This window comes from Polypterus senegalus, chromosome 4 (genome assembly GCF_016835505.1).
Source record: "Polypterus senegalus isolate Bchr_013 chromosome 4, ASM1683550v1, whole genome shotgun sequence".
Lineage (NCBI taxonomy): Eukaryota > Metazoa > Chordata > Cladistia > Polypteriformes > Polypteridae > Polypterus > Polypterus senegalus.
In genome coordinates this window covers 190,692,951-190,715,582 of record NC_053157.1, presented here as the reverse complement: position 1 = coordinate 190,715,582, position 22,632 = coordinate 190,692,951, and the positions used below count along the sequence as shown (strand labels likewise).

Genomic DNA, 22,632 nt, shown 5'->3' with positions numbered 1-22,632 from the left:
TATTATTACAATTTGAAAATATTAACTAAAATATTTTGCAAAAAAGTTTGAACAATTGAATCACCAGACCATTTGAGCCATTGTCGCTATTATGAAAAGCAATGGCTCAAGAACTTTAGACTTCAGTCCATCAAGCATGTTAGGTTGGCTCATAAATAAGACATCCAAATATCTCATCCGGACACTTTTTTTGAAGGTTTTCAAGGTTTCTGCTTTAAATACAGTTTATTCCAGATACCCAAAAATTTGTTGTGTTAAGAAGTACTTCTTGTCATTTGTCTTAAATACAGTTCCCCTTAATTCCAAGTGGTGTCCTTGAGTATGTAATCCATTTTTTTTTTTAAAGAATTCTGTTGCATTCTCTTCTCGAGGCTAAAGTAGTTTAACTCCAAGAGATTGCTAGAGCAGGACATGCTCTTTTGACCTGGTTGTTCTGTGCAACTTCAAGTGCTGCTGTGTCTTTTATGTAACCTGGCAACTAGATCTACATGCAGCATTCCAGATGAAGTCTTGTTACTACATTATATAGTCTGAGCATAATGTCCTTTGGTTTACATTCAACACACGGCAAATTTAAAGAGTTAAAATGGTCTGAATTAGTGTAAGTCATCCTAATGTATTGTAATGAAATATGATGTTTTACTTCATGAGGTAGAAGTACATAAAAATCAAGAATAGTTGTGTCACATTTTTGAAATATTAGAATTTCTCAGGTCTAGAGGGCCGAAAACAGGTGGCAACCCCAAAAAAGATTGATATCTTACATAACTTGACAGCAGGTCAAATTGTTCAGTATATTCTGTTTGGGGGTTTTTCATGCTTGTGAGTCAGGAGGTGCCGGACATTAAAAAAAAAGTTATTTCAGAGTGTTCATAAGTAATTATTTTGAACACAATATCCCTGTAAAGAAAATATGCAGAAAGACTGGACTGATGTATACATTTAAAGGTTTCATTTAACACTGCTGATTTTGTTAGTGCAGTTTTGAATTTCAGTTCCTCCTGCACATTGCTTATACCATGAGGATGTTGTGTTGACATAAACCCCTAAATCGTTTTCTGAGGTTGTTTCTTGTAGGACAGTGCCTTCCTTCTTGTATTTATAATTAATGTTCAATTTGCTTACATATACCGCTTTGTACCTTTCAATGTTAAAATACGTTTCCCACATTTTTGTTCAGTTTTGAAGATTGTTAAGCCCAGGTTTTTTAGAATTACTTCTGCTACCTCATTATCTGCTGTCTCTCTAAATTTCAAGATCATCTGCATATATCACACATCAAATACAGGTTAAGTGTCTTATTAATTTAAATTTGAAAAAGTAAGGGTTCAAAAACAGACACCCAAGGGACTCCACTGATGACTTCACCCCAGGCGGAGCACGTCCTATCTGTACTGTTTGTCTCCTACCAGTAAATCCACTTGAAATCAAGATCTGATGGCTATAGCTTCTGCTTTCCAAATAAGTGTTCAGTGTGGGATTGTATCAAAGGCTGAGAAATAGGCTATGTGCTTTGATTTTGTGAACTATTCCAGAGGCCTGTTCAAAAAAGTCTTCTTTTAATAAACCCAAGCTGGCTCTTATTGAGTGTACTATCTTCATACAGATGGTTTGTTTTTCTAATTCTTTTCTATATAGTAATTTCAATATATAAATATAGTTTCTAGAATTTAGTGTGGTATAGAAGTGAGACTTATTGGTCTGTAATAACCAGTGTAGAGGGCATGATGACAGTTTTATTTTACCAATAATAATACCAATATTGAAATGTTGAGTATTTGTCTATACCAATAACAATGCAATGTTTTTTTTTTATTTTAACAGATACTATGTTTTAAAGGAGCTATATGAGTGAATGTGCTTCGTTTAGGATGATAATCTAAAAATACCATATATAAGGTTTTCAGTTAAATACTCTACCACCCCACAGGATGAAACACAACAACATGACTTATGCAAAAATAATATTGTGTATATTTGTGAAAAATGAAATTAGAGGATTTGTAATTCTAGTATCATATACATTAAAAATCACTCAGAACAAAACTATAAAACTCTTTGTATACCTCAATATAAAGTATATAAGGTACACAACTTCATCCATCCATCCATTATCCAATCCGGTATATCCCAACTACAGGGTCATGGGGGTCTCCTGGAGCCAATCCCGGCCAACATAAGGCGCAAGGCAGGAAACAAACCCCGGGCAGGGCGCCAGCCCACCGCAGGGTGCGCACACACACACCAAGCACACACTAGGGACAATTTAGAATCGCCAATGCACCTAACCTACATGTCTTTAGACTGTGGGAGGAAACCGGAGTACCCGGAGGAAACCCACGCAGACACGGAGAGAACATGCAAACTCCACGCAGGGAGGACCCGGGAAGCGAACTTGGGTCTCCTAACAAAATGAAAATAAATAGTATTATTTTCCCAACTACTCAATAATTAAAAAGAAAACAATGGAATACTGAAAATGCCTCTGTGTGTATGTCAGTATTGATTATTGATTTAGCTGCCTCACCTTTGACAACTTCACACAAAAAAAACACTATTTACTGGTTCATCTTTTACACATCTCTCTGCGCACTGTTTTGAAAAAATTGCATTTCATCTTTCTCGGCTGTCAGCTTACTCCTTCTGTCATCAATAATATCAGAGGTATAGTGCAATAGGAAAATTAGCTTATATTAGTCAGAGTGGGGAATCAAGATTGGTTGATTTTCCCTTTAGCTTAACAGTTGTCCTTACCTTGAATAGGTGCACTTGTTGCAGTTAACTCAGTGTTACTGTTGTAATTTCCCCCAAGATTTAATCAAATGTGCCTGCAGCCTTATTTCTTACAGTGTCTGCATTTGTAAAGTACTTGAAACAATCAAAATAAATACCATATAAAATTTTAATTTAGCAGATTAAGTGAATAATCTTCCTCCTGTTATGGAACACTGATATTACTATGGACACACAATTCAATATTTCTGTATTTTACAAATCTATTTTTGCTCATTATTTCCTTGATCAGTCTTTTTGTAATTTTGAATGGCAGTTAGCTTGTTATCGTCATTAGTAAAACAGATATTCTTCTGTTTCTGTTAGAAGTTCTTTTTCAGTTAATTAATTTTTTGTGGGCTTTTCTTTAGCAATTTCCTTGAATGGCCAATTGTTGTGCAGCTTGTTCTAGGCAAGGAACCTGTTTACTGATTTTTAGCTTAACGTTTCTTTAGTGAATTATTTTGCTCAGGCATTTTTGACACCACCATTTTGTGTATCCCCTGTCATTAGACTTTATGCAGTCTAAGCCTGTAATACTTTGCTTTAAAGTTTTGATCAGTATGGCTTGTTTATATATTCGTTTTCTGATAAACACTAATTTTACTAAAATTTTCTTTGTTACTGTGAATAAAACAATTTGCTAAGTGATTATAATGTGATGCCTCACAGGAAGGAGACCCGGATTCGCTTCCTGGGTCCTCCCTGTTTGGAGTTTGCATGTTCTTCCCGTGTCTGCGTGTGTTTCCTCCGGGTGCTCTGGTTTCCTCCCACAGTCCAAAGACATGCAGGTTAGGTGCATTGGCGATCCTAAATTTGTCATTGGTGTGTGTGTGTGTGTCCTGCAGTGGGCTGGCACCCTGCCTGGGATTTGTTCCTGCCTTGCACCCTGTGTTGGCTGGGATTGGCTCCAGCAGACCCCTGTGACCCTGTAGTTAGGATATACGGGATGGGCCATGACTGATTGACGTTTTCACCTTCATCTTTTTGTTATTTTCAATCAATGTTTAGAAGCTTAAAATCTGCAATAATCACTACATTGTCTCTATTGCCAAAATCTTATGTGATTAAATGATACACAATGATATTGTTCAAAATTAGAATCTGTTGACCTGTAGCAAACTTTAATCACCAGATCTATGGATTTTTTTCCTTACTAGCACAACCCATAGAAAATTTTTCTAGATGTTTTAATCCTGAATATTATGTTTAACATATAGTGCAACACTGTCTCCTTCCTTCTTTGTCTTTCAGTGCTCTTCACTGGCAAAACAATTACTATATGTTGCAAGCTCAAACAACATCTCTTTTTAATCTTGAACTTTTAATTTAAATTTCCTGAAATCTAGCTGTGTAAGTATTGTATGCATGCCTTCCATAGTTGTTTCTGTTTTCTATACCTAACAGTTGCAACCATTTTATTGCATTCAATTCTAAGAGCAAGACACACATTATGATAAAAGACTCAATTTACAATTTCTTGTCAAATTTCAAGGTGAATTCATTATTTAAATATTTAATTTAATCCAGTGTCCATTCATAAGTTAAGGGTATGAAAAAAAACAGTGCAGAAGGAGAAAATGGACACATACACAGACAGAACATGTGAGCTGCACACAAACCAAGACTGGCCTAGGAACTGAACTGAGGTCCATTAAGCCATCCCTGAAACTGTGAGGGTGCAGCTTATCACTGTACCACATAATATAATATAATATAATGTTTACAGAAGCCTGCATATTATGTACGAAAATCAGTTTAAGTATATGCAGACATTGTATATGTACATAGTGGTGTCAGACAAGCATTAATTCCAATCGTAAAAGGAGGGTCTTCTGTTTTTCTGTTTTTTCTCTAAGCTATATGTGGATGTTGGTTCACAATGAGAAATGTTTTCATACTTTCATGCTGTATTATTAATGACAAAAACAAATTTCTTGTCACGTCACTGTACAATCACATATTACTTCACATTATGGCTTGAAGAATCCGAGTGTATGTTACTGTGTATTGCCTCTTAGCTTTCCAGCAGATGATGCTGTCATTTAAATCAATCATTGAATGCTTATCATTGTCAAATGACACAAGGAACTGTTAATAGCCTATCTCGAAGCACACACATCCTAACATTGCAGCAATTGATTTAACAGCATGATTTTAAGTTTGTGAGCAAATACTAAACAAGTGCAATAAAACAAAGCCAAGTTTAAATGAAAGCATCATACCTCAGGATTGAATTTGGTGAACTAACATGCTATAAGGTGTCAAAACTATCTACTGAACAAATATGTTCTCCTAAAATGAACTGCTATCACAATGAAAATGAAAGAAAATGGTTACTGTACCATGTGGCTGAAGAATACACCCAGGAATATAAAAGACTCCACTTTGATATACAATTTCATGCACTATTATGCCAAAACTGTATACATCTCCTTTTTGCGTCCCATTTCTTGGCATTTCTTCTCGTAGTAATTCTGGTGCTCTCCACAGTAAACCTAATAATTATACAAAGTAATTAGTAGATGTGAATACCAGTCATAAAAAATGGAAACTTTTAGAAAACAATTTTTAATTGTAGTTTGCTTTAATTAAGACAATAAGACAGGATTAAGACAGTAAAAATCCTTCATCAAAAAAGGGAAATTTCTTAAAATATACAAGTCAAAGTTGCCTTTATTTTCAACATTATCCCATTCTTTTTTTAACAAACATGTACTATATTCTCACTTTGCACATACATACATATGTCCATCCAACTGAATCCACTTGATCCAGTTTAAGGGTCTCTTAGGGCAAGAGTCCATCTCTGTAGCAAAGGGCACAAATTAGGAGCTAATCCTGGAAAAGGCACACTGAAATACACAAGGCCAATTTATAAATAATAATTAACCTACATATACCTCATGGATGAGGAAAGAAAGAAGACTACCTGGAAAAAAATACTGAAACAGTGGTCATACTTCAGACAAATGGAATGTAACTATTTTGGAGCAATGAGACAGCCATGCTAATCAATGCTCCATTATTCCATTTCTCAAGAACATGGAGACAGGCCATTATACAAGGAGAGCTTCAACCCAGCAGCATGACCATTATCTGCTCCTTTGTTTGAAAAGGAACAGGTGGAGCACTGTCAAAACCCTGCAAACTGACCTCCCAGTGGCTAGTGGTATGTATGTTTCTGACCAAACTGTCAGAAACAGACTCCATGAGCGTGGCATGAGGGCCCAATGTCCTCTAGTGGGACCTGTGCTCACAGCCCATCACCATGTAGCTACTCATGTTTTTATTTTTTCTCGCCTCGATTACTGCAACTAACTGTATTCTGGGATTAACAAATCTCTGATATACAGGTTACAACTGGTCAAAAATGCTGCCGCTTGCTTTTTGGTTGGGGCAAGAAAGTATGACTCTGTTTCTCCTATTTTAGCTTCTTTACACTGGCTGCCTGTCAGTTTTCGAATTGATTTTAAAATATTGTTGCTAGTTTTTAAATCTTTACATGGGCTTGCTCAAGCCTATTTATCTGAATTATGTGTTTTTACACCAGCCATCCAGAGTGCTTAGATCTTCTGGTCAGTTGTCTCTGGTTGTCCCTCGTACCAAATGTAAAACCAAGTGGGACAGGGCCTTTGCAGCTGCTGCTCCTCGCCTGTGGAACTCTTTACCTCATCACATAAAGGAGTCATCTACAATTGAACTGTTCAAAACAAGATTAAAAACTCACTTCTATTCACTTGCATTCCATGACCTTCAGTAAAACTGACGGTTTCCTCTTTGTGATTATAAAACATTACTTCTATTTATTATGTATCTTAATTTATGTTCATATATTTTATTACTATTTATGTTTTATGTTAACTGTTTTTCTTTCATTCTATTATTGTAAAGCACTTTGGCCACAGCATTACTGTGTTATTTTAAATGTGTTATATAAATAAATTGACATATATCTCAATTGGCATTCGCCAGAGAATTCCACATTTGGCAGGTCTGCCATTGACACCTAGGTCTCTTCATAGCTGAGAGCAGGTTTACACTGAGCCAATGTGATAAGACATGAAAGAGTCCAGAGATGTCTTGGTGAATCTTATGCAACCTGCAACATCATCCAGCATGACTGGTTTGGCGGTGGGTCAGTAAGGTCTGGGGAAGCATATCCTTTGAGAGTTGCACATACCTCCATGTGCTAGACAATGAAACTGTCACTGATGTTAGCTACTGGGATGAAATCCTCAGAGCCATTGTCAGACCTTATGCTGGTGCAATGGACCCTGGGTTCCACCTATTGCAAGTCAATGTCTGGCCTTATGCGGCCAGAGTGTGTAGGCAGTTGATGCAAGGCATTGATGCAATTGATTGGCCTGCATGTTCCCCAGACTTGAATCCAGTTGAGAACCTCTGGAACATTATGTATCAGTGCATCCAACTCCACAGACTGTCCACAAGCTCAGTGATACCCTGATCTAGTTCTCCAAAGAGCTTCCCAAGGTAACCATTTGCATCTATCTTTCGAATGCTCAGTATGCAATTTCTTGTTATCCCCAATAAATCATTTTTTAAACTTAATAACATTTTTCACATTTTGTTTGAAAATTTTGAGCTGTATACTTTAAAGTATTCATCTATTAATACAGCTATTCATCTAATTAGCTTAACACTTATATTTATCGTGTGTGAGAGAGAAAACTAAAGTACCCTGATATAAAGTATTCAGCATGCAAGGTTCACAAAAACGGTGACTGGGCACCAATTCTATTCTTCAGGAAATGTAAAAGTGCAGGATCTCATTACTACAAGGGTGAGTCAATAAATATCCACAGTTTTGTGATAATTTTGTTTGGGTTGGCTGTACAGACTCCCCCACACACATTAACAAACATGGTGTGACTCAGGTCACAGTGATCAGGTTTTGACCTTGATCAATCAGTTTCTCTTGTCCAATCTGTTTTCCATTTGCCCCTAAAAAGAGCAGCAAGCAGTGGTCTACTTTTATGGCTAGGGACCAAATTCGCCGTGGGTTCTTCAGATTCACGGTACAGTCTTGCTCAGTGATGTTGTCAACAGTGGATGTAGATGGGCATCCTGCTCCTTCTTCATTATTAAAACTTGTTCACCTATTTTTGAACTTCTTAATCCATTTGTAAACACTTCAACCCATGAAAAGCAAATTACTAGACAATACTTCTCTTTGATGCAAATGGAGAGTGGAACATCCATATTTACTCCTGGAAAACAATAAGAGAAACTGACTGGTCAAGTTTGAAAAGTTACCACTGTGACTGGATACCCACCATGTTTCTGTATGTGCACAAGAAAAGCTGTACAGCCTGACCAAATAAAATTACCACAAGAGTGTGGGCAATTATTGACTTACATTTATATATTACACACATCCATTCATTCTTCATCTCTTTCAGGATCACAGTATGGGTAGCCTATCCCATCAGCACTGGGCACAAGGCAAGAATCTTACCTGTCCATGATAAGGCTCACTACCACTCTTTAAACTTACTTCTGTCAGACCAATTCATTATTTGACTTGTCATTTGATCTAATCTGAATGTCTTTGTTAAGTGAGAAGAAAAAAAACAAAATAGCCACAGAAAAACACACATAGACATGGAGAGGATCTACAAACTCCACACTCACAGTGACAGGGTCAAGATTTGAAACCAAGACTTTAATAAAAATGGTGGCATAGTGGTGCAGTGGTAGCACTGCTCTCCTGCAGTATAGGGACCAGTATATGTGTCCTGGGTCCTCCCTGCATGGTGTTTACATGTTCTTCCCATGTCACCTTGGATTTCCTCTGGGTGCTCCAGTTTCCTTCAGCTGTCCAAAGACATGCATTTTAGATGCATTGCTGATGCTAAATTGGTGTCTATGTGTGATCTCCCTGCTATGGACTGGCACCCTGTCCAAGGTTTGTTCCTGCCTTGTGCCTTATGCTGGCTGGAATAGGTTCCAACATCCACCCACAACCCTGGGGCCTCATGTATAAACGGTGCGTACGCACAGAAATGTTGCGTAAGAACTTTTCCACGTTCAAATCGCGATGTATAAAACCTACACTTGGTGTAAAGCCACGCACTTTTCCACGGTACCTCATACCTTGTCGTACCCAAGTTCTCCGCTCGGTTTTGCAGACTGGCGGCACCCAGTGTCAAAGCTATGCTACTGTTCCTGTGTGGTTACACCTTATTTTCCTGAAGCAGGTTCATAAATACACTGAAACTAACCGCATATTGTTTATTAGTGTAATGCATCTGATTGTAATTAACTTGTAACAATATAATGGTCCAGGGAATAGCCATAGTATTCCAAATACCATAACTGCTTTAGCGTTGTTACTCTCACTGCACCTTCTTCTTCTTCTTCTTTCAGCTCCTCCCGTTAGGAGTTGCCACAGCGGATCATCTTTTTCCATATTACTCTCACTGCACCACTCGGAGTATTTATATCACTGTATCTGAGTATGAATCACAGCAGCAGCTGATTGGAAAGAATTATCGGTATACTGCTTCAAGGACACGCTGTCTCAGCCACGGCAAAACGTTTTAAAGCCTTTTCTGTACGGACCTCGCGGTTCATAAACAGTTTCATCCCAAGAACTTTAAATGCACTTAATCAATTGCACCTTGTAGAACTGTTAGTACTTATAAGTACAATCACCCCACTGTAAACTTGCACTAAAGTTATAATATCGCACAACCTGAGCCACTTTATAAAGCGCGTATTTACATATGATGACGATATAATTTTTAAGGTGAAATGCAGCAAAATATGTTTATTATATTATACAGATAAAACTTTAACTTCATTTAAATAATCTATATTCTTCACTGGGAGTGTCATGAAGGATAGATTAATTAAACATGTACTACGAAGACATTTCAATGTTCCTTAAACGTTTTGAAGAATCGGCGCTCTAAGCTTACAGATGGCTTAACTTCTATTACAGAGCTGATTGTGTGGTGATTGGGTATTTGGGGAAAGAAAAGCAAGGACTGCAGTGGCGGCTACGCCAATATATATTGAATATAAAACAGAAAGAGAAAATAACAACACAGCTAAAAACGCAGCGACAAATTTTGACAAAAATTAAATGCTTGTGTCATGAGCACGAGGCGGCTATGCAGTGTCTGCAATGGACGTGGCCATCCACCGTGCATAAGCTACCTTACTGACATTGGCGGGCAAAGGAGCCACTGATTCTTCCTCTGCCCAGTGCTACAACAAGCCTAGAGCCACCCCTGATTACTGCTGCAATAAATTATTTTATCGAAGGTCGCACACAATCACTGCGCCGTGAAACTCATGTTTAATAATGTGCTTTAACTCCTATCATCATGAAATGATATCACGTATACATCTCAGTATTTTAGTTATTCAGAGAGCTGTAATATCACGAATGTAATGGATTCTGTGTCCAGTTGGAGGAAGAGAGGAGAGCCGGTTTAAGAAGCAAGTAGTGATTCACACACATAGAGCACATAGAAGATCAAATACAAAACAAAGCATTTAACGTGCTACTTTAATTACGATGTGATTTGAGAAACTGGTTAATTAAATGATTTTAAGATGACGTTTATGATGTTCTACTTTAATGACAAAATAAACTACGTGATTAAAGTGGAAATGTCGAGATTGAAGTTGACATTTTGTGCTTTTTTCCCACTGTGTGCCTTTTTTTCTCTGTACCCTAATAAGCTTTCATATGACACTCAGACAGTGGACTACAACTCGCCTTTTCACGGTGACTTTGATATGTGACTTCTTTTTTATTTCCGGCACTGTGCGATTTTGTGAACGTGAGCCTTCAAGTTTCTCCAACACGCTATGTCACTCGATCAACTTCCTTTTGTTGATTATACCATGGTTTATTTGAACAAATAGTATGTTTTTCCTTTGCCTCCTCTTGGTATTCGCTGAAATTCTTATATTTTCCCCTGTGCTTTTCCCATTGTCTTTTCACAGAAGGCTGAGTGATTTATATTCATTTGCATATTCAAAGAGGCGTAATTCTGGGAGGAGTTGGGGCGTTACATAAAGCGCGTGCACGAGCATTACTTTTCATGCTGACCGGGATTTATGTAGCAGAAGAACGTGGAAGTTCCTGCATCTGGATTTTTCTGTGCGGAAGCACATTTCGGCTTTTGTGCTTACGCCATGTTATAGTGCGAGTTCTACGCACGGCGTTATACATGAGGCCCCTGGTCTGGATTGAGTGGGTTAGAATATGACATGACTCTAATTAAAAAAATCTTTTCTGACAAACTTTATTGAAGAACAACATCACGCTACTCACTTTGATAGCAGGCAGTAGTCTTTAAACTGGCTTCTGTATGTGGTCTCCTGAGCCCACTAAGTCCGAAGTCTGTGATTTTTAAAACAAACCTACTGTCCACCACACAGTTTGATGATGACAAGTAACCATGTGATTTGAGGGGGCTCTTGTGAAGGTAGTCCATTCCCTTGAGTAATAAAAAAAAATAATTAAAATGAAGAAGAAAGGAAGGGGTAATGCATTTAAAAGAAAATATTACAAAGCCACTTGGTTATGGAGGTTAAGGCATAGGGCAGCAAAACGTGAAGTCCTTGGTTCATTTCCCACCAGTAAATGACAGGGTCAATTTATAATTTATAATAAAATGCTATTGTACAAATGTTTACATTTACAGTACTTAATTTGGATGATGCCATTTGAGATACAATTGGTTAAATTTCTTTTGTTTTCTTCAACTGGAGAATAGGCAGGTGAAATGACTTGTTCATGGTCACAAAGTGTCAGCAACAGGATTTAACAACTTCAGGATCTGAAATCCAAAGCCTTAACCAACTACACTACACTGCCTGCCGAAAATTTGAAGAACAAAAAAAACAAAACTGTATTTAGGTATTTGTAATTCGTAATTACATTCTGCTAAATGTGTTGCCTAAATAAGTAAAAATACAAGGAATGTAAAAACATAAACAGTGGCGCAGAATTGAAATAAAATTTAGTGTCTAGTTGAAGAAGATGCAATGACAGTTTTTAAGAAGAGCTTGGATGAACTATTAGGGGAACTAAGCTATGTAAAAACTACAAATGCTTGAAAGAGTTAATTTCTTAGTTTTCCAAATAAATAAAAATATCTTATTTTTAAATTAAATATAGTGATTGTCATGTACAGCAGTCAATGAATATGGTCTGTGTTTCAATAATAATATAATATTTTGGAAAAATAAACAGAAAGATTTAAGTTAAATAACTGATGCCTTTGGCTTCAACAAACACCACAGTATATATAATGCTGCAGGAAATGGAAGGAAATAAGAAAATTAAATTAAAGATTTCTCTGTACTAATCCATGATATAACAGCCAATCTTATAACGTGTAATGTTAATGCTAAAATTGCTCAATTTCAGTAACAGAATATAATTTTCACACAGCTGCTTAGATTATGGTGTAGTCTTTTACCTTCTGTAAGTTAATATTTAATAGATCTTCTTTTGCTTTATCTGTAAAAACTGATTGTTAATTAAGCCAGTTAAGAAATAGTCTTATTACCAGCATGAACTCTTAGATAAGTTTTTCTGACCGTGCTTAACGTGCCTAAAGTACGACTGTATGACCAGACTTAGAGATATGAAACCTTAAACAGAACTTTTCTTAAACAAGAACTTTTCCTTTCTTTAATATCAATTTTTTCTGTTTTTTGTGTGAACTATTTTGCTTGGAATTTTATAAAACTTTTTTAAACAAAGATATTTGGTTTGTGGAATTATTTGGAACACTTGTCACTCTATTGCCTGAATCATCATTTGAAGCAAACTAAAAGCTGCAGAACGTTGGTCATAATTTGGGACAAACACTGGTACACCTGAATAGCTTTACAGACGTCTTTAAAACATTTTGTTTGACCACCATTCCTAGGAACGAAGATGATATTTTAAACTGCCTTTTATAACATACTACATCATCAACAGCAACATTTATTTATATAGCATGTTTTCATACAAACAATCTAGCTCAAATACTTTACAATTTGAAATAAAAGGAAGTTAATATGAAACATACAAATAGAAAGAGGTATTGTTGAATGGCATACTACCTGTACAATGTCCAGCATGAGAGAATATTTAAAGGTCCAGTCAAGCTTAATTGACATATTTTCTAAAATATCCTACAAAAAACATTTAAAAACAAAATAAATTATTGCACTTGTATTTATCCCTTCATATTTAAAAAAAAAAAAAAAGAAAAAAAATCGGTCAGATACCTGTAGACTCCCCTTTGGACAATATTCTGTTAATAAGCAGAGGTTAGGGGGATCCACACATGCACCAGTGAAGCAGCAGATGTTGGGGTGATGTAGACTATTACACTGGAAGAAAATAAAGCCATAAATTCAATGTGCAGCTTCAAATTAAAAAATATATAAATATAATATGAACACATTCCGTTGCTATTGTAACCATTTAGAATATGTGTGGCTACTGCAGAGCTAGTGTTTAGTGTTGAAAAGCCCCCAGCTAAATCAATAGCTGCTGTATTTACATGACACCATTGTCCTCACTAAAAAAATGATCTCTAACAGAACTCTAGCAGGCCTACTTATTCAGTTAACCAGAATATTTAAACTGACTTGAAAAGGATTAATCGAGCTTTTCTTTTCAAATGTCTTGACTCATTTTTTTTAACTCCTAGAATAATCTTAGATATTAGACATTTGTTTTTTGTTCTGTGCTGCCTAACATCCTATTTACTATAATTAAATATAGAATACTAGCTGTGCTACCCATCTAAGACAGGTTGAAATCTTAGTAATTAACATACGCCTCATTGCAATATGCAATACATTATGTATCTGTTATATGCCATTTGCTACGGGATTCATAAAAGCAGTGTTAATGTTTGTGATGCATCACCTTTTGGAATGACAGAGATAAAGCAACCAGATGGACACACAATCAGACACACAGACACAAACCATTTTGTTAAGGTAGATATTTAATTGTGTCATTGAACCATTGTGCTTGTCAAAACTCAATAAGACAATTAAACATGAGAAAAGATAATAATCATTCAAGGGATCAATGTTGGCTACATTAATAATTCAAGGAATTTTTCTTTTCATAACCTCTGCTTTCATATTGGAAAAGAGGGAAACATTTAGTGGCTTGGGTTGTTTCTTGGTGATATGATGCACTGAACCAGTGTGTGTGACTGGAGATATATGTGTGAATGTGGCCCATGTCTTGGGTTGCATGCTTATGGCCTAAGATGCCAAGGGAAACTTTTGCTCCATGATACTCCTGAATTGGATTACGCTGGTTAACAAGGTGAATAGTTGGATAGATGGAGTAAAGCCATTTTGTCAGTAAATTTGTGCACAACCACAATGGACTGTTGGAATCTGATGTCATCTGGCAATTTTCAAGGTACATAAATACTGCAGTTTTACAAAGCAATCAATAATAGAAGTGAAATTACTATCACACATAAAAATAATTCATGTTACTCTAACCAACACTGAGCACCTATGCACAACTGGACTTCTGCCTCCATAATGGCATGGATCTTATCTGTGGATGTTTCATTTAATTGTGTGGTTTCCTAAATTGAAATATCTTTAAAACATAACACATTATTTCACTAGAAACAAAATTAATGAACAAATATACCAGCCACTAGTCATTATACATGCTCTCATTAGCTGTTTTCATAATAGTGATAATTAACACATTTTTAGCAAAGTTTTTAAAAAGATGCATAGAACAAAAGGCTATTTTGTCTGTTCTGTGTATTGTATTGTATTGACCCCCTTCTTTTGACACCCACTGCACGCCCAACCTACCTGGAAAGGGGCCTCTCTTTGAACTGCCTTTCCCAAGGTTTCTTCCATTTTTCCCTACAAGGTTTTTTTGGGAGTTTTTCCTTGTCTTCTCAGAGAGTCAAGGCTGGGGGGCTGTCAAAAGGCAGGGCCTGTTAAAGCCCATTGCGGCACTTCCTCTAAGATTTTGGGCTATACAAAAATAAACTGTATTGTATTTTGCAAATGAATGGTTCTTTAGAATATTTATAAACTAAACATCTTTGCAATGTGATAACCACAACATTTAATGTAACATTTCAATTTAGTATAACTAAGAAGCACAAACTGTGGTCTGGCAACAGTAAGTCGTAGATTAGCAATACAGGATAAGGTAATCATACTGGTTTTATAAAGATCATTACCCAGATCCTTCATCCAGCAGAAAAGATGAAAGAGGTTGAATTTTTTTTAAATTTAAAGGTAATGCGTTCCATTCTTTTCTGTCTAATGCTTTTCCCCTTCACAGTCTATTCAGTCTTAACTCAGCTCTCCATATTTCCTTCATCTGCTGTCACCAATTTATCAATATCTTAACCTGACTTTTTCAGTTTTTTCACTTGTGCCAGACTGCCTATAGGTTTTCTGGTTTCTGTACCTTCCCATATCATCAAGTCTTGTTGGATGCTTCTCCATTCTTTCATCATGGACATAGCACCAAAACAGTAAAAGAACTGCAGACCGATACAGATATGCAAGGCCAAAGATTACATACACAGTATATCAGTTGTGGGGTACAGCCCGGACACAGACAGGCAGACATGTTGGTTCACCACGCACGTGTTTATTTACAATACTATATATTACAAAAGTGCACAAACCCAGTGCCGCAGCACCAATCACCCCTTACAGTCCTGGCCGCACTACAATGCCTTGCACAGTCCTTCTGACCGCCTCCACTCCTCTCCTCCGAGCTCCGTCCTCTTCCACCCGATAAAAGGCGGCCCCTTTTATGTACGCCCGGATAGGCTCCAGGTGCTTTCTGAGGAGCTTCCATCGACACACCCCCGTGTGGCGGAAGCACCAACTGTGTAGCCGGATGTCCTCTGGGTGTTCCAGGTCCTCTTCCCCCCAGCACTTCCTGGTGTGGTGGAAGTGCTGGGCTCCAGGTTTCTTCAGGCATTGGGGCGCCGCCTGGCGGTGGCCACGGGCCCCTACAGGGCTGGGCTTCCAAACCCTCTACCCGTGGCCCCCAATACAACCAGGGCGGTCGCCCCCTCACGATCTGGAGGAGGCACAAGCCCTCCTCCGGTCCTCCTGGACGTCCCGGCTGGGCTCCAACCCCAGCCGCCTGTGACACAGTGTATACATATAATGTAAAGAACTATTGTCTTTATGCCAATGCTTTTGTCATAAGCATATTGAAAAGGATCTTTATTATAGAGTCTCTATTCATCACAGTCTCCTAAAATCAACAAAACTAATAAAAATAAATTCATATGTTTATTCAGAATCTCCATTGAAAACAAGTGGCATCTATCAAAATTTTGTCCATACAACACTATATTCTTAAGACTGCCTGTAGTGCTTTGAATATTGAAAAGTTTTAACTAAACAAAACAATTTTAAAGTTTTATTTTAAGTAATATCTTTTAAGTTGGATGAATACAGGCACTTGAATAAAATACAGCAATTGTGGCCATGGAATGGTAAAAGACTGAAAGATGATATCTAAGTTAGCAAATCCATTTTCTGACTATTTTGGTTGTCAAATGCATTATTTTTTTAGTTGTGATGTATGCATTTACAGCATGTATTACAAGATAATGACCAAAGAAAAGAAAAATAATTGGGCACTCTAGAGTTATGGGAGACTGCAAATTGTCATTTAATAATGATTCAGGCATAATGAAATAATAAATTAGCCTGCTGTGCTCATCAGTTAAAGTGAGTTCATAAATGGAACTTTATTTAAAAAGGTTCATTAACAAACTTTCAAAGTACAAGTTACCACTTACATATAAATACTCTATATTTAAACACGAGGGAAATAATAGTGAAGCAATGTGGACGGTAATGAAAGCAATACTTGACTAAAACATAAATTAATAACTTTTGAATTCTTCACAAAACAGGAAGATGAAGTTTTGGATACTTGCTTATTAGAGGAAGATAATTTAAATGGACAATTATGTGCAGCTAATGAAACGATTTGATTAAAAATGTTGATTCGCTTCTGTGAAGTAACCTAACTCTGTCCCAAGTTTATAATTACTTTGCAGCGCCCTTAATAAATTAGCATTGTCTTATTTAAACAATATTTGTATAAAATCTATTTATAATTTGCTGCAAGTTATGACTGATGCATTCTAAGTAATATCCAGTTATAAGGTAACATTAGGCACCAATTTAATTTATTTCCTTCATAATCAAACAGTCTCAGTTTGCTAACGGTAAAAGTTTAAGTTCTTTAGATATTTCCTCATAGATCACACCCTAAGTTGTAGAACAGTGCACATTTTGAGTATGGGTTTGATTTTTCTTTTACATGGCCAGTGAGGGAGGTGCCCCTTCTGCGCTGATTTATATTACTTGTGGCTGAGAATGATGTTATGCCTCTCTTAGGCACCTCTAATCTAAAAGCTTTTTCTAGCTCTGCTCTAGTAACATAATCTCCTATTAGAATTATGGAGATCAAGCTTCACTAAGGTAGTTTCTATCTATCTATCTATCTATCTATCTATCTATCTATCTATCTATCTATCTATCTATCTATCTATCTATCTATCTATCTATCTATCTATCTATCTATCTATCTATCTATCTAAACATAACCTTGAACTAGACTCACCAAAATGCAAAATCCATGTATTTTATTTACAACCCCAATTCCAATGAAGTTGGGACGGTGTGTAAAACGCAAATAAAAACAGAATACAATGATTTGCAAATGCTTTTCATCCTATATTCAATTGAATACACTACAAAGACAAGATATCTAATGTTCAAACTGATAAACTTTATTGTTGTTTTGAAAATCTTCACTCATTTTGAATTTGATAACTGATACTGATTAAACAAGCCAGCACTCATGACCACCTGAACTTTAACCTTTTGTCACTATAACCTTCCTAAACAAATCATAAAACCCAAGACTGCAGGGCATTTATTTAAACTCTTCAATCTCAAAACTTACCTAAATTCTTAAACAAGCCGCAATTCTACCTGTTGCAGTCTTTATTTGATATTTGTATTTTTTCACCAGTGATAGTATAGACTACTAGATATTTACCTAAACTTTGAATCTTTTACTGATCTGAATCTTTATCTTTTACTTAATTTCTTTGGAATTTGCAAAACTAACTTTATTTATTAGTTGGAGTAATACAGATCTGAATGGACAAACAGAAAGGAGAAAGGCAAACACTTACTGATTATTCTTGTAATTGAATTCTTAATTCAACGTGAAGTGAGACTTTTAAGTTTGGGATGCATGCTGAGCAGAGAAAAGGGAGAGCAAAGCCAGGAATAGCAGAGAAGGAAACAACAAAAGATAGAAGAACCCAAAAATCCTAGTGAAGGCAGTCATTATGCAGCTTAATGATCACCTCAATAAACATGCTGTTCTTGATAAATTTTAGTCAGGTTTTAGAACAAATCACAGCACAGAAACTGCACTCGTTAAAGTAGTAAATGACTTGCGGGTGAATGCAGACAGAGGCCATTTATCTGTCCTCCTAGATCTGAGTGCCGCATTTAAAACCATTGATCATACTATTCTTAGAAATTGCCTTAGTCAATGGGTTGGCCTCTATGGCAGTGTCTTAAATTAGTTGCATCCTACCTTGCAGATAAAAATTTTTTTGTTAGTTGTGGTAATTACAGTATACATCAAAGACATGTGATATTCTATATGGTGTTCCACAAGGCTCTATCCTGGGTCCACTGCTCTTTTCGATTTACTTTCTTCCATTAGGTCAGATTATTTTGGGGCATAACATCAGCTACCACAGCTATACTGATGACACACAAGTGTATTTATCAATAGTGTCTGATGATCCCAACACTCTTGATTCACTGACACAATGTCTTACTTGTGTTTTTGAATGGATGAGTAGTAATTTTCTCAAACTAAATAAGGAGAAAACAGAAATTTTAGTGATTGGCAAAAATGGATATAATGAGGTTATTAGAAATAAACTTGATGCATTACGATTAAAAGTCAAGATGGAGGTAAAGAATTTAGAGGTAACTATTGATTCTGACCTGAATTTTAAATCACATATTAATCGGATTACTAGGACAGCATTTTTCCACTTAATATATAGCAAATATAGCAAAAGTTAGACCCCTTATAACATTGCAAGATGCTGAAAAATTAGTTAACACTTTTGTTTTCATTCGGCTAAATTACTGTAACTCACTCCTTTCAGGACTACCTAAAAAGACATCAATCGATTGCAATGAGTGCAGAATGCAGCTGCTAGAATCTTAACTAGGAAGAAACTAACGAAGAAAATCCGAGCAGATCTCTTCAGTTTTGATGTCACTGCATTGGTTACCTGTGTCATTTAGAATTGACTTTAAAATACTCCCTATAGTTTACAAAGCCTTAAATAATCTCTCTCCAACCTATATTTCAGAATGTCTTTCACCTTACACTACAAAACGTAACCTTAGATCTTCAAATAAATGTCTGCTTATTATTCTAAGAGCTAAACTTGAAAGAAGTGGTGAGGCAGTCTTCTGCTATTATGCACCTAAAATCTGGAATAGCTTGCCAATAGGAATTTGCCAGGCTAATACGGTGGAGCTCTTCAAAAAACTGCTAAAAACTCATTATTTTAACATGGTTTTCTCATAGCTTCATTTTAGTTTAATCCTGATACTCTGTATATGCATTTAATTATCAATATCATTCCTGATGGCTCCGTAATCCATACTAACCCCTACTTTCTCTTCTGTTCTTTTTCAGGTTTTCTGTGGTGGCGATCTGCACCACCACCACCTGATCAAAGCACCGTGATGTCACTACATTGAAGGATTAAAGGCCAGAAGTCCACATGACTGTCATCATCAAGTTCTTTGATGTGAACCTTGAAAACCATGACGACTGATTAAGGTCATTTATGTTAGGTAGAATGCCTAGAGGGGGCTGGGCAGTCTCGTTGCCTCAGAACTCCTGCAGATTTTTTTTTTTTTTTTCTCCAGCCGTCTGGAGTTTTTTTTTTTGTTTGTTTTTTCTGTCCTCCCTGGCTATCAGACCTTACTTTTAGTCTATGTTAATTAGTGTTCCCTAATTCTATTTTCTTATTTATTTTGTCTTTTTTCTCTTTCTTCATCATACAAAGCACTTTCAGCTAAATCATCCATCCATCCATTATCCAACCCGCTATATCATAACTACAGGGTCATGGGGGTCTTCTGGAGCCAATCCCAGCCAACACAGGGCACAAGGCAGGAAACAAACCCTGGGCAAGGCGCCAGCCCATCACAGGAGCTAAAATCATTTGTATGAAAATATGCTATATATATAAATGTTGTTGTTGTTGTTGTTGTGTGCTTTTAAAAAAATGAACAGGCAGGGAAGAAGAAAGATAGCAGACACACAATGAGAATGTGATTTGTACAATTACACCTGCCTGTCCAGTTGCCGAACTGGAAGATGCAACAAATTTTCTTATGTACCTGTACCTAAAACTTTCCAGAGCAATATGGCGTCACACCTGAGATTAAATTATTCACAAACAGAAATCAGCTTTCTGGGCACTACCATTCACATAATGGACGGTACTCTTATGACCTCTGATTTTTCACAAACCAACAGACAGACGGACTTATCTAAGAAATGACAGTGTCCACCCAAAGCATATACGGAACTCCATCATCTACATCCAGACAATAGTTACAATCGTATTTGCTCAGACTCAATGGATCAGGAGACACAACTGCAGAAACTCAGGACAGACCTACAAGTCAGGAGAGCTACGGTTATACCCAGAGAAATCCTTCTGGAATACAAAGGTGCAGAAACCAAGAACTGTAATTTATAATCCACATCTGGAAACACTTCGCAAAATTATGAAAGAGCTTCAACCCATGGTACAGAAAGACAATAAACTGAAGAATATATTCCCAGAACCTCCCCTCCTTAATAATAAATGATTGTCCAAAACTCTATGTATGGCTCAGCAGCAAGTGGCACATCTCCTTGCCTACAGAATAGGTGTGGCACCTGTGCACATATCTACACAACAGATCAGGTAGTTATACCACATTGCCAGCAGGAGCATAAAATAAAGGGTTCGTTCACATGCAGACCTGCTAATTTGGTCTGCCTAATCATGTGCATAAGGTGCCCCAACACTGGACTAGGAAAAACTAGTCAGACACTGCACCAGCGAATGAACTCACATAGTTTTCATATCAAACAGGACAGTGTTGATCTTCCTGTGGCAGCACACTTTAACAGTAATGGTCACAACATAAAGGATCTGAGGTGCACTGTGCTTATGGGTAATTTCAAGACCAAACAGGAGCAGAGAGAATGGGAATACAAACTTATGCTTAAATTCAATCTATACTAATAAAAGGCAAAGCCCTCACTCACTCACTCACTCACTCATCACTAATTCTCCAACTTCCCGTGTGGGTGGAAGGCTGAAATTTGGCAGGTTCATTCCTTACAGCTTCCTTACAAAAGTTGGGCAGGTTTTATATCGAAATTCTATGCGTAATGGTCATAACTGGAAGCAGTTTTTCTCCATTTACTGTAATGGAGATGAGCTTCAACGCCGTGGGGGCGGAGTTTCGTGTGACATCATCACGCCTCCCACGTAATCACGCAGTACATAGAAAACCAGGAAGACCTCAAAAAAGCGCTGAAAAAAACATGCATTATATAATTGAGAAGGCAGCGAAACAATAAGAAGCGAGCGAAAGTGACATATACAACCATATTCATGAGTTCTGCTACTTGAAACAAAGCACGATGTAAACCTACACTTTAAAATTAAGTTCATAGACAGGCTGCGCTGGCGTTTGTAATTTAGTGCCTGCCCATATAAGGCCGTCCGTCAGCGGCAATCCAATAGCAAACTGCCACGGGTAAATATTCACGGGTGAAGGACTGTGCTTATGGAGAGGAAGATGAGATGGTCAGGGTGGTGTTTGACACAAACTCAGCGAAACTGCGAGAGAAAGTTTTAAGTGCCAGGACTAAGGTAACATTAAATACAGCCATGGACATAGCACAAGATGGCACCAGCACAGCTGGGAACCTTCGATGCATGTACACCGAGTGGCTCACGTGAACTGACGCAGTGCACAGATAAAAGCAACAGTTCCAAAGAGCTGAACAAAACCGAATTACACAATTGAAAAGGCAGCAAAAATATGAAGCGCCTGATACATACAAGCATATTCATAAATCCAACTACTGCGGAAACAAAGCACACGTTGGAAAAAGTCAATGTCCCGCTAAAGGAAGACAGTGTAAAAAAACGTGCATGCAGTGTGTCAGGTCTCAGATAAAGAAGAAGACGAGCTGTTTATTGATGCAGTAAGAAACGAATCGATGAATGAAACCTGTCATCTTTACAACGATTGACAAACACGGAATGTAACTTGAACACAACACATCCTACAAATACGAACCTGATTGAAAGAAATAATGATAATCAAATCCTTGATGACAGCAACACTCAGTAACACTCACAAAACAAATACTGTATATTGACAGTCATGTTACGTTATTTTTAAAATGTTCCCTTTTCTTTTCTAGCTTTTTTAACACACTACTTCTCCGCTGCGATACGCGGGTATATATATATGTATATATATATCCCGATCTACATACTCGAATAATGGATACTTTATTCGCCATCAATGATTGTTTTGGTAAAGCCATACTCAGTGTATTCATTAGATGAACGGTAAAAAAGTAAGAGCGAGGGGAGGATGACTTATTGAGGCATGCAGGCTGTAGTGGCGTCAACTCTATCTGAATTGCGATCACATTTGAAAAAATATATCTTTTCAAGTTCTATTTAGTCCATA

At 37.0% G+C, this 22,632-nt stretch overlaps 1 protein-coding gene across 1 annotated transcript in view; it reads right to left on the bottom strand.

Annotated features, from left to right (window-relative positions):
- The window catches only part of si:dkey-37g12.1 (atrial natriuretic peptide receptor 1), a 141,856-nt gene that overhangs the window by 34,836 nt on the left and 84,388 nt on the right, over positions 1–22,632 (bottom strand). Inside the window, exons 16-19 of the mRNA XM_039752913.1 lie at positions 13,042–13,146; positions 12,874–12,945; positions 11,087–11,252; positions 5,118–5,270 (exon numbers count right to left, since the gene is read on the bottom strand). Coding sequence (XP_039608847.1) covers positions 5,118–5,270; positions 11,087–11,252; positions 12,874–12,945; positions 13,042–13,146 — 496 coding nt within the window. The remainder of the gene's footprint in view (positions 1–5,117; positions 5,271–11,086; positions 11,253–12,873; positions 12,946–13,041; positions 13,147–22,632) is intronic.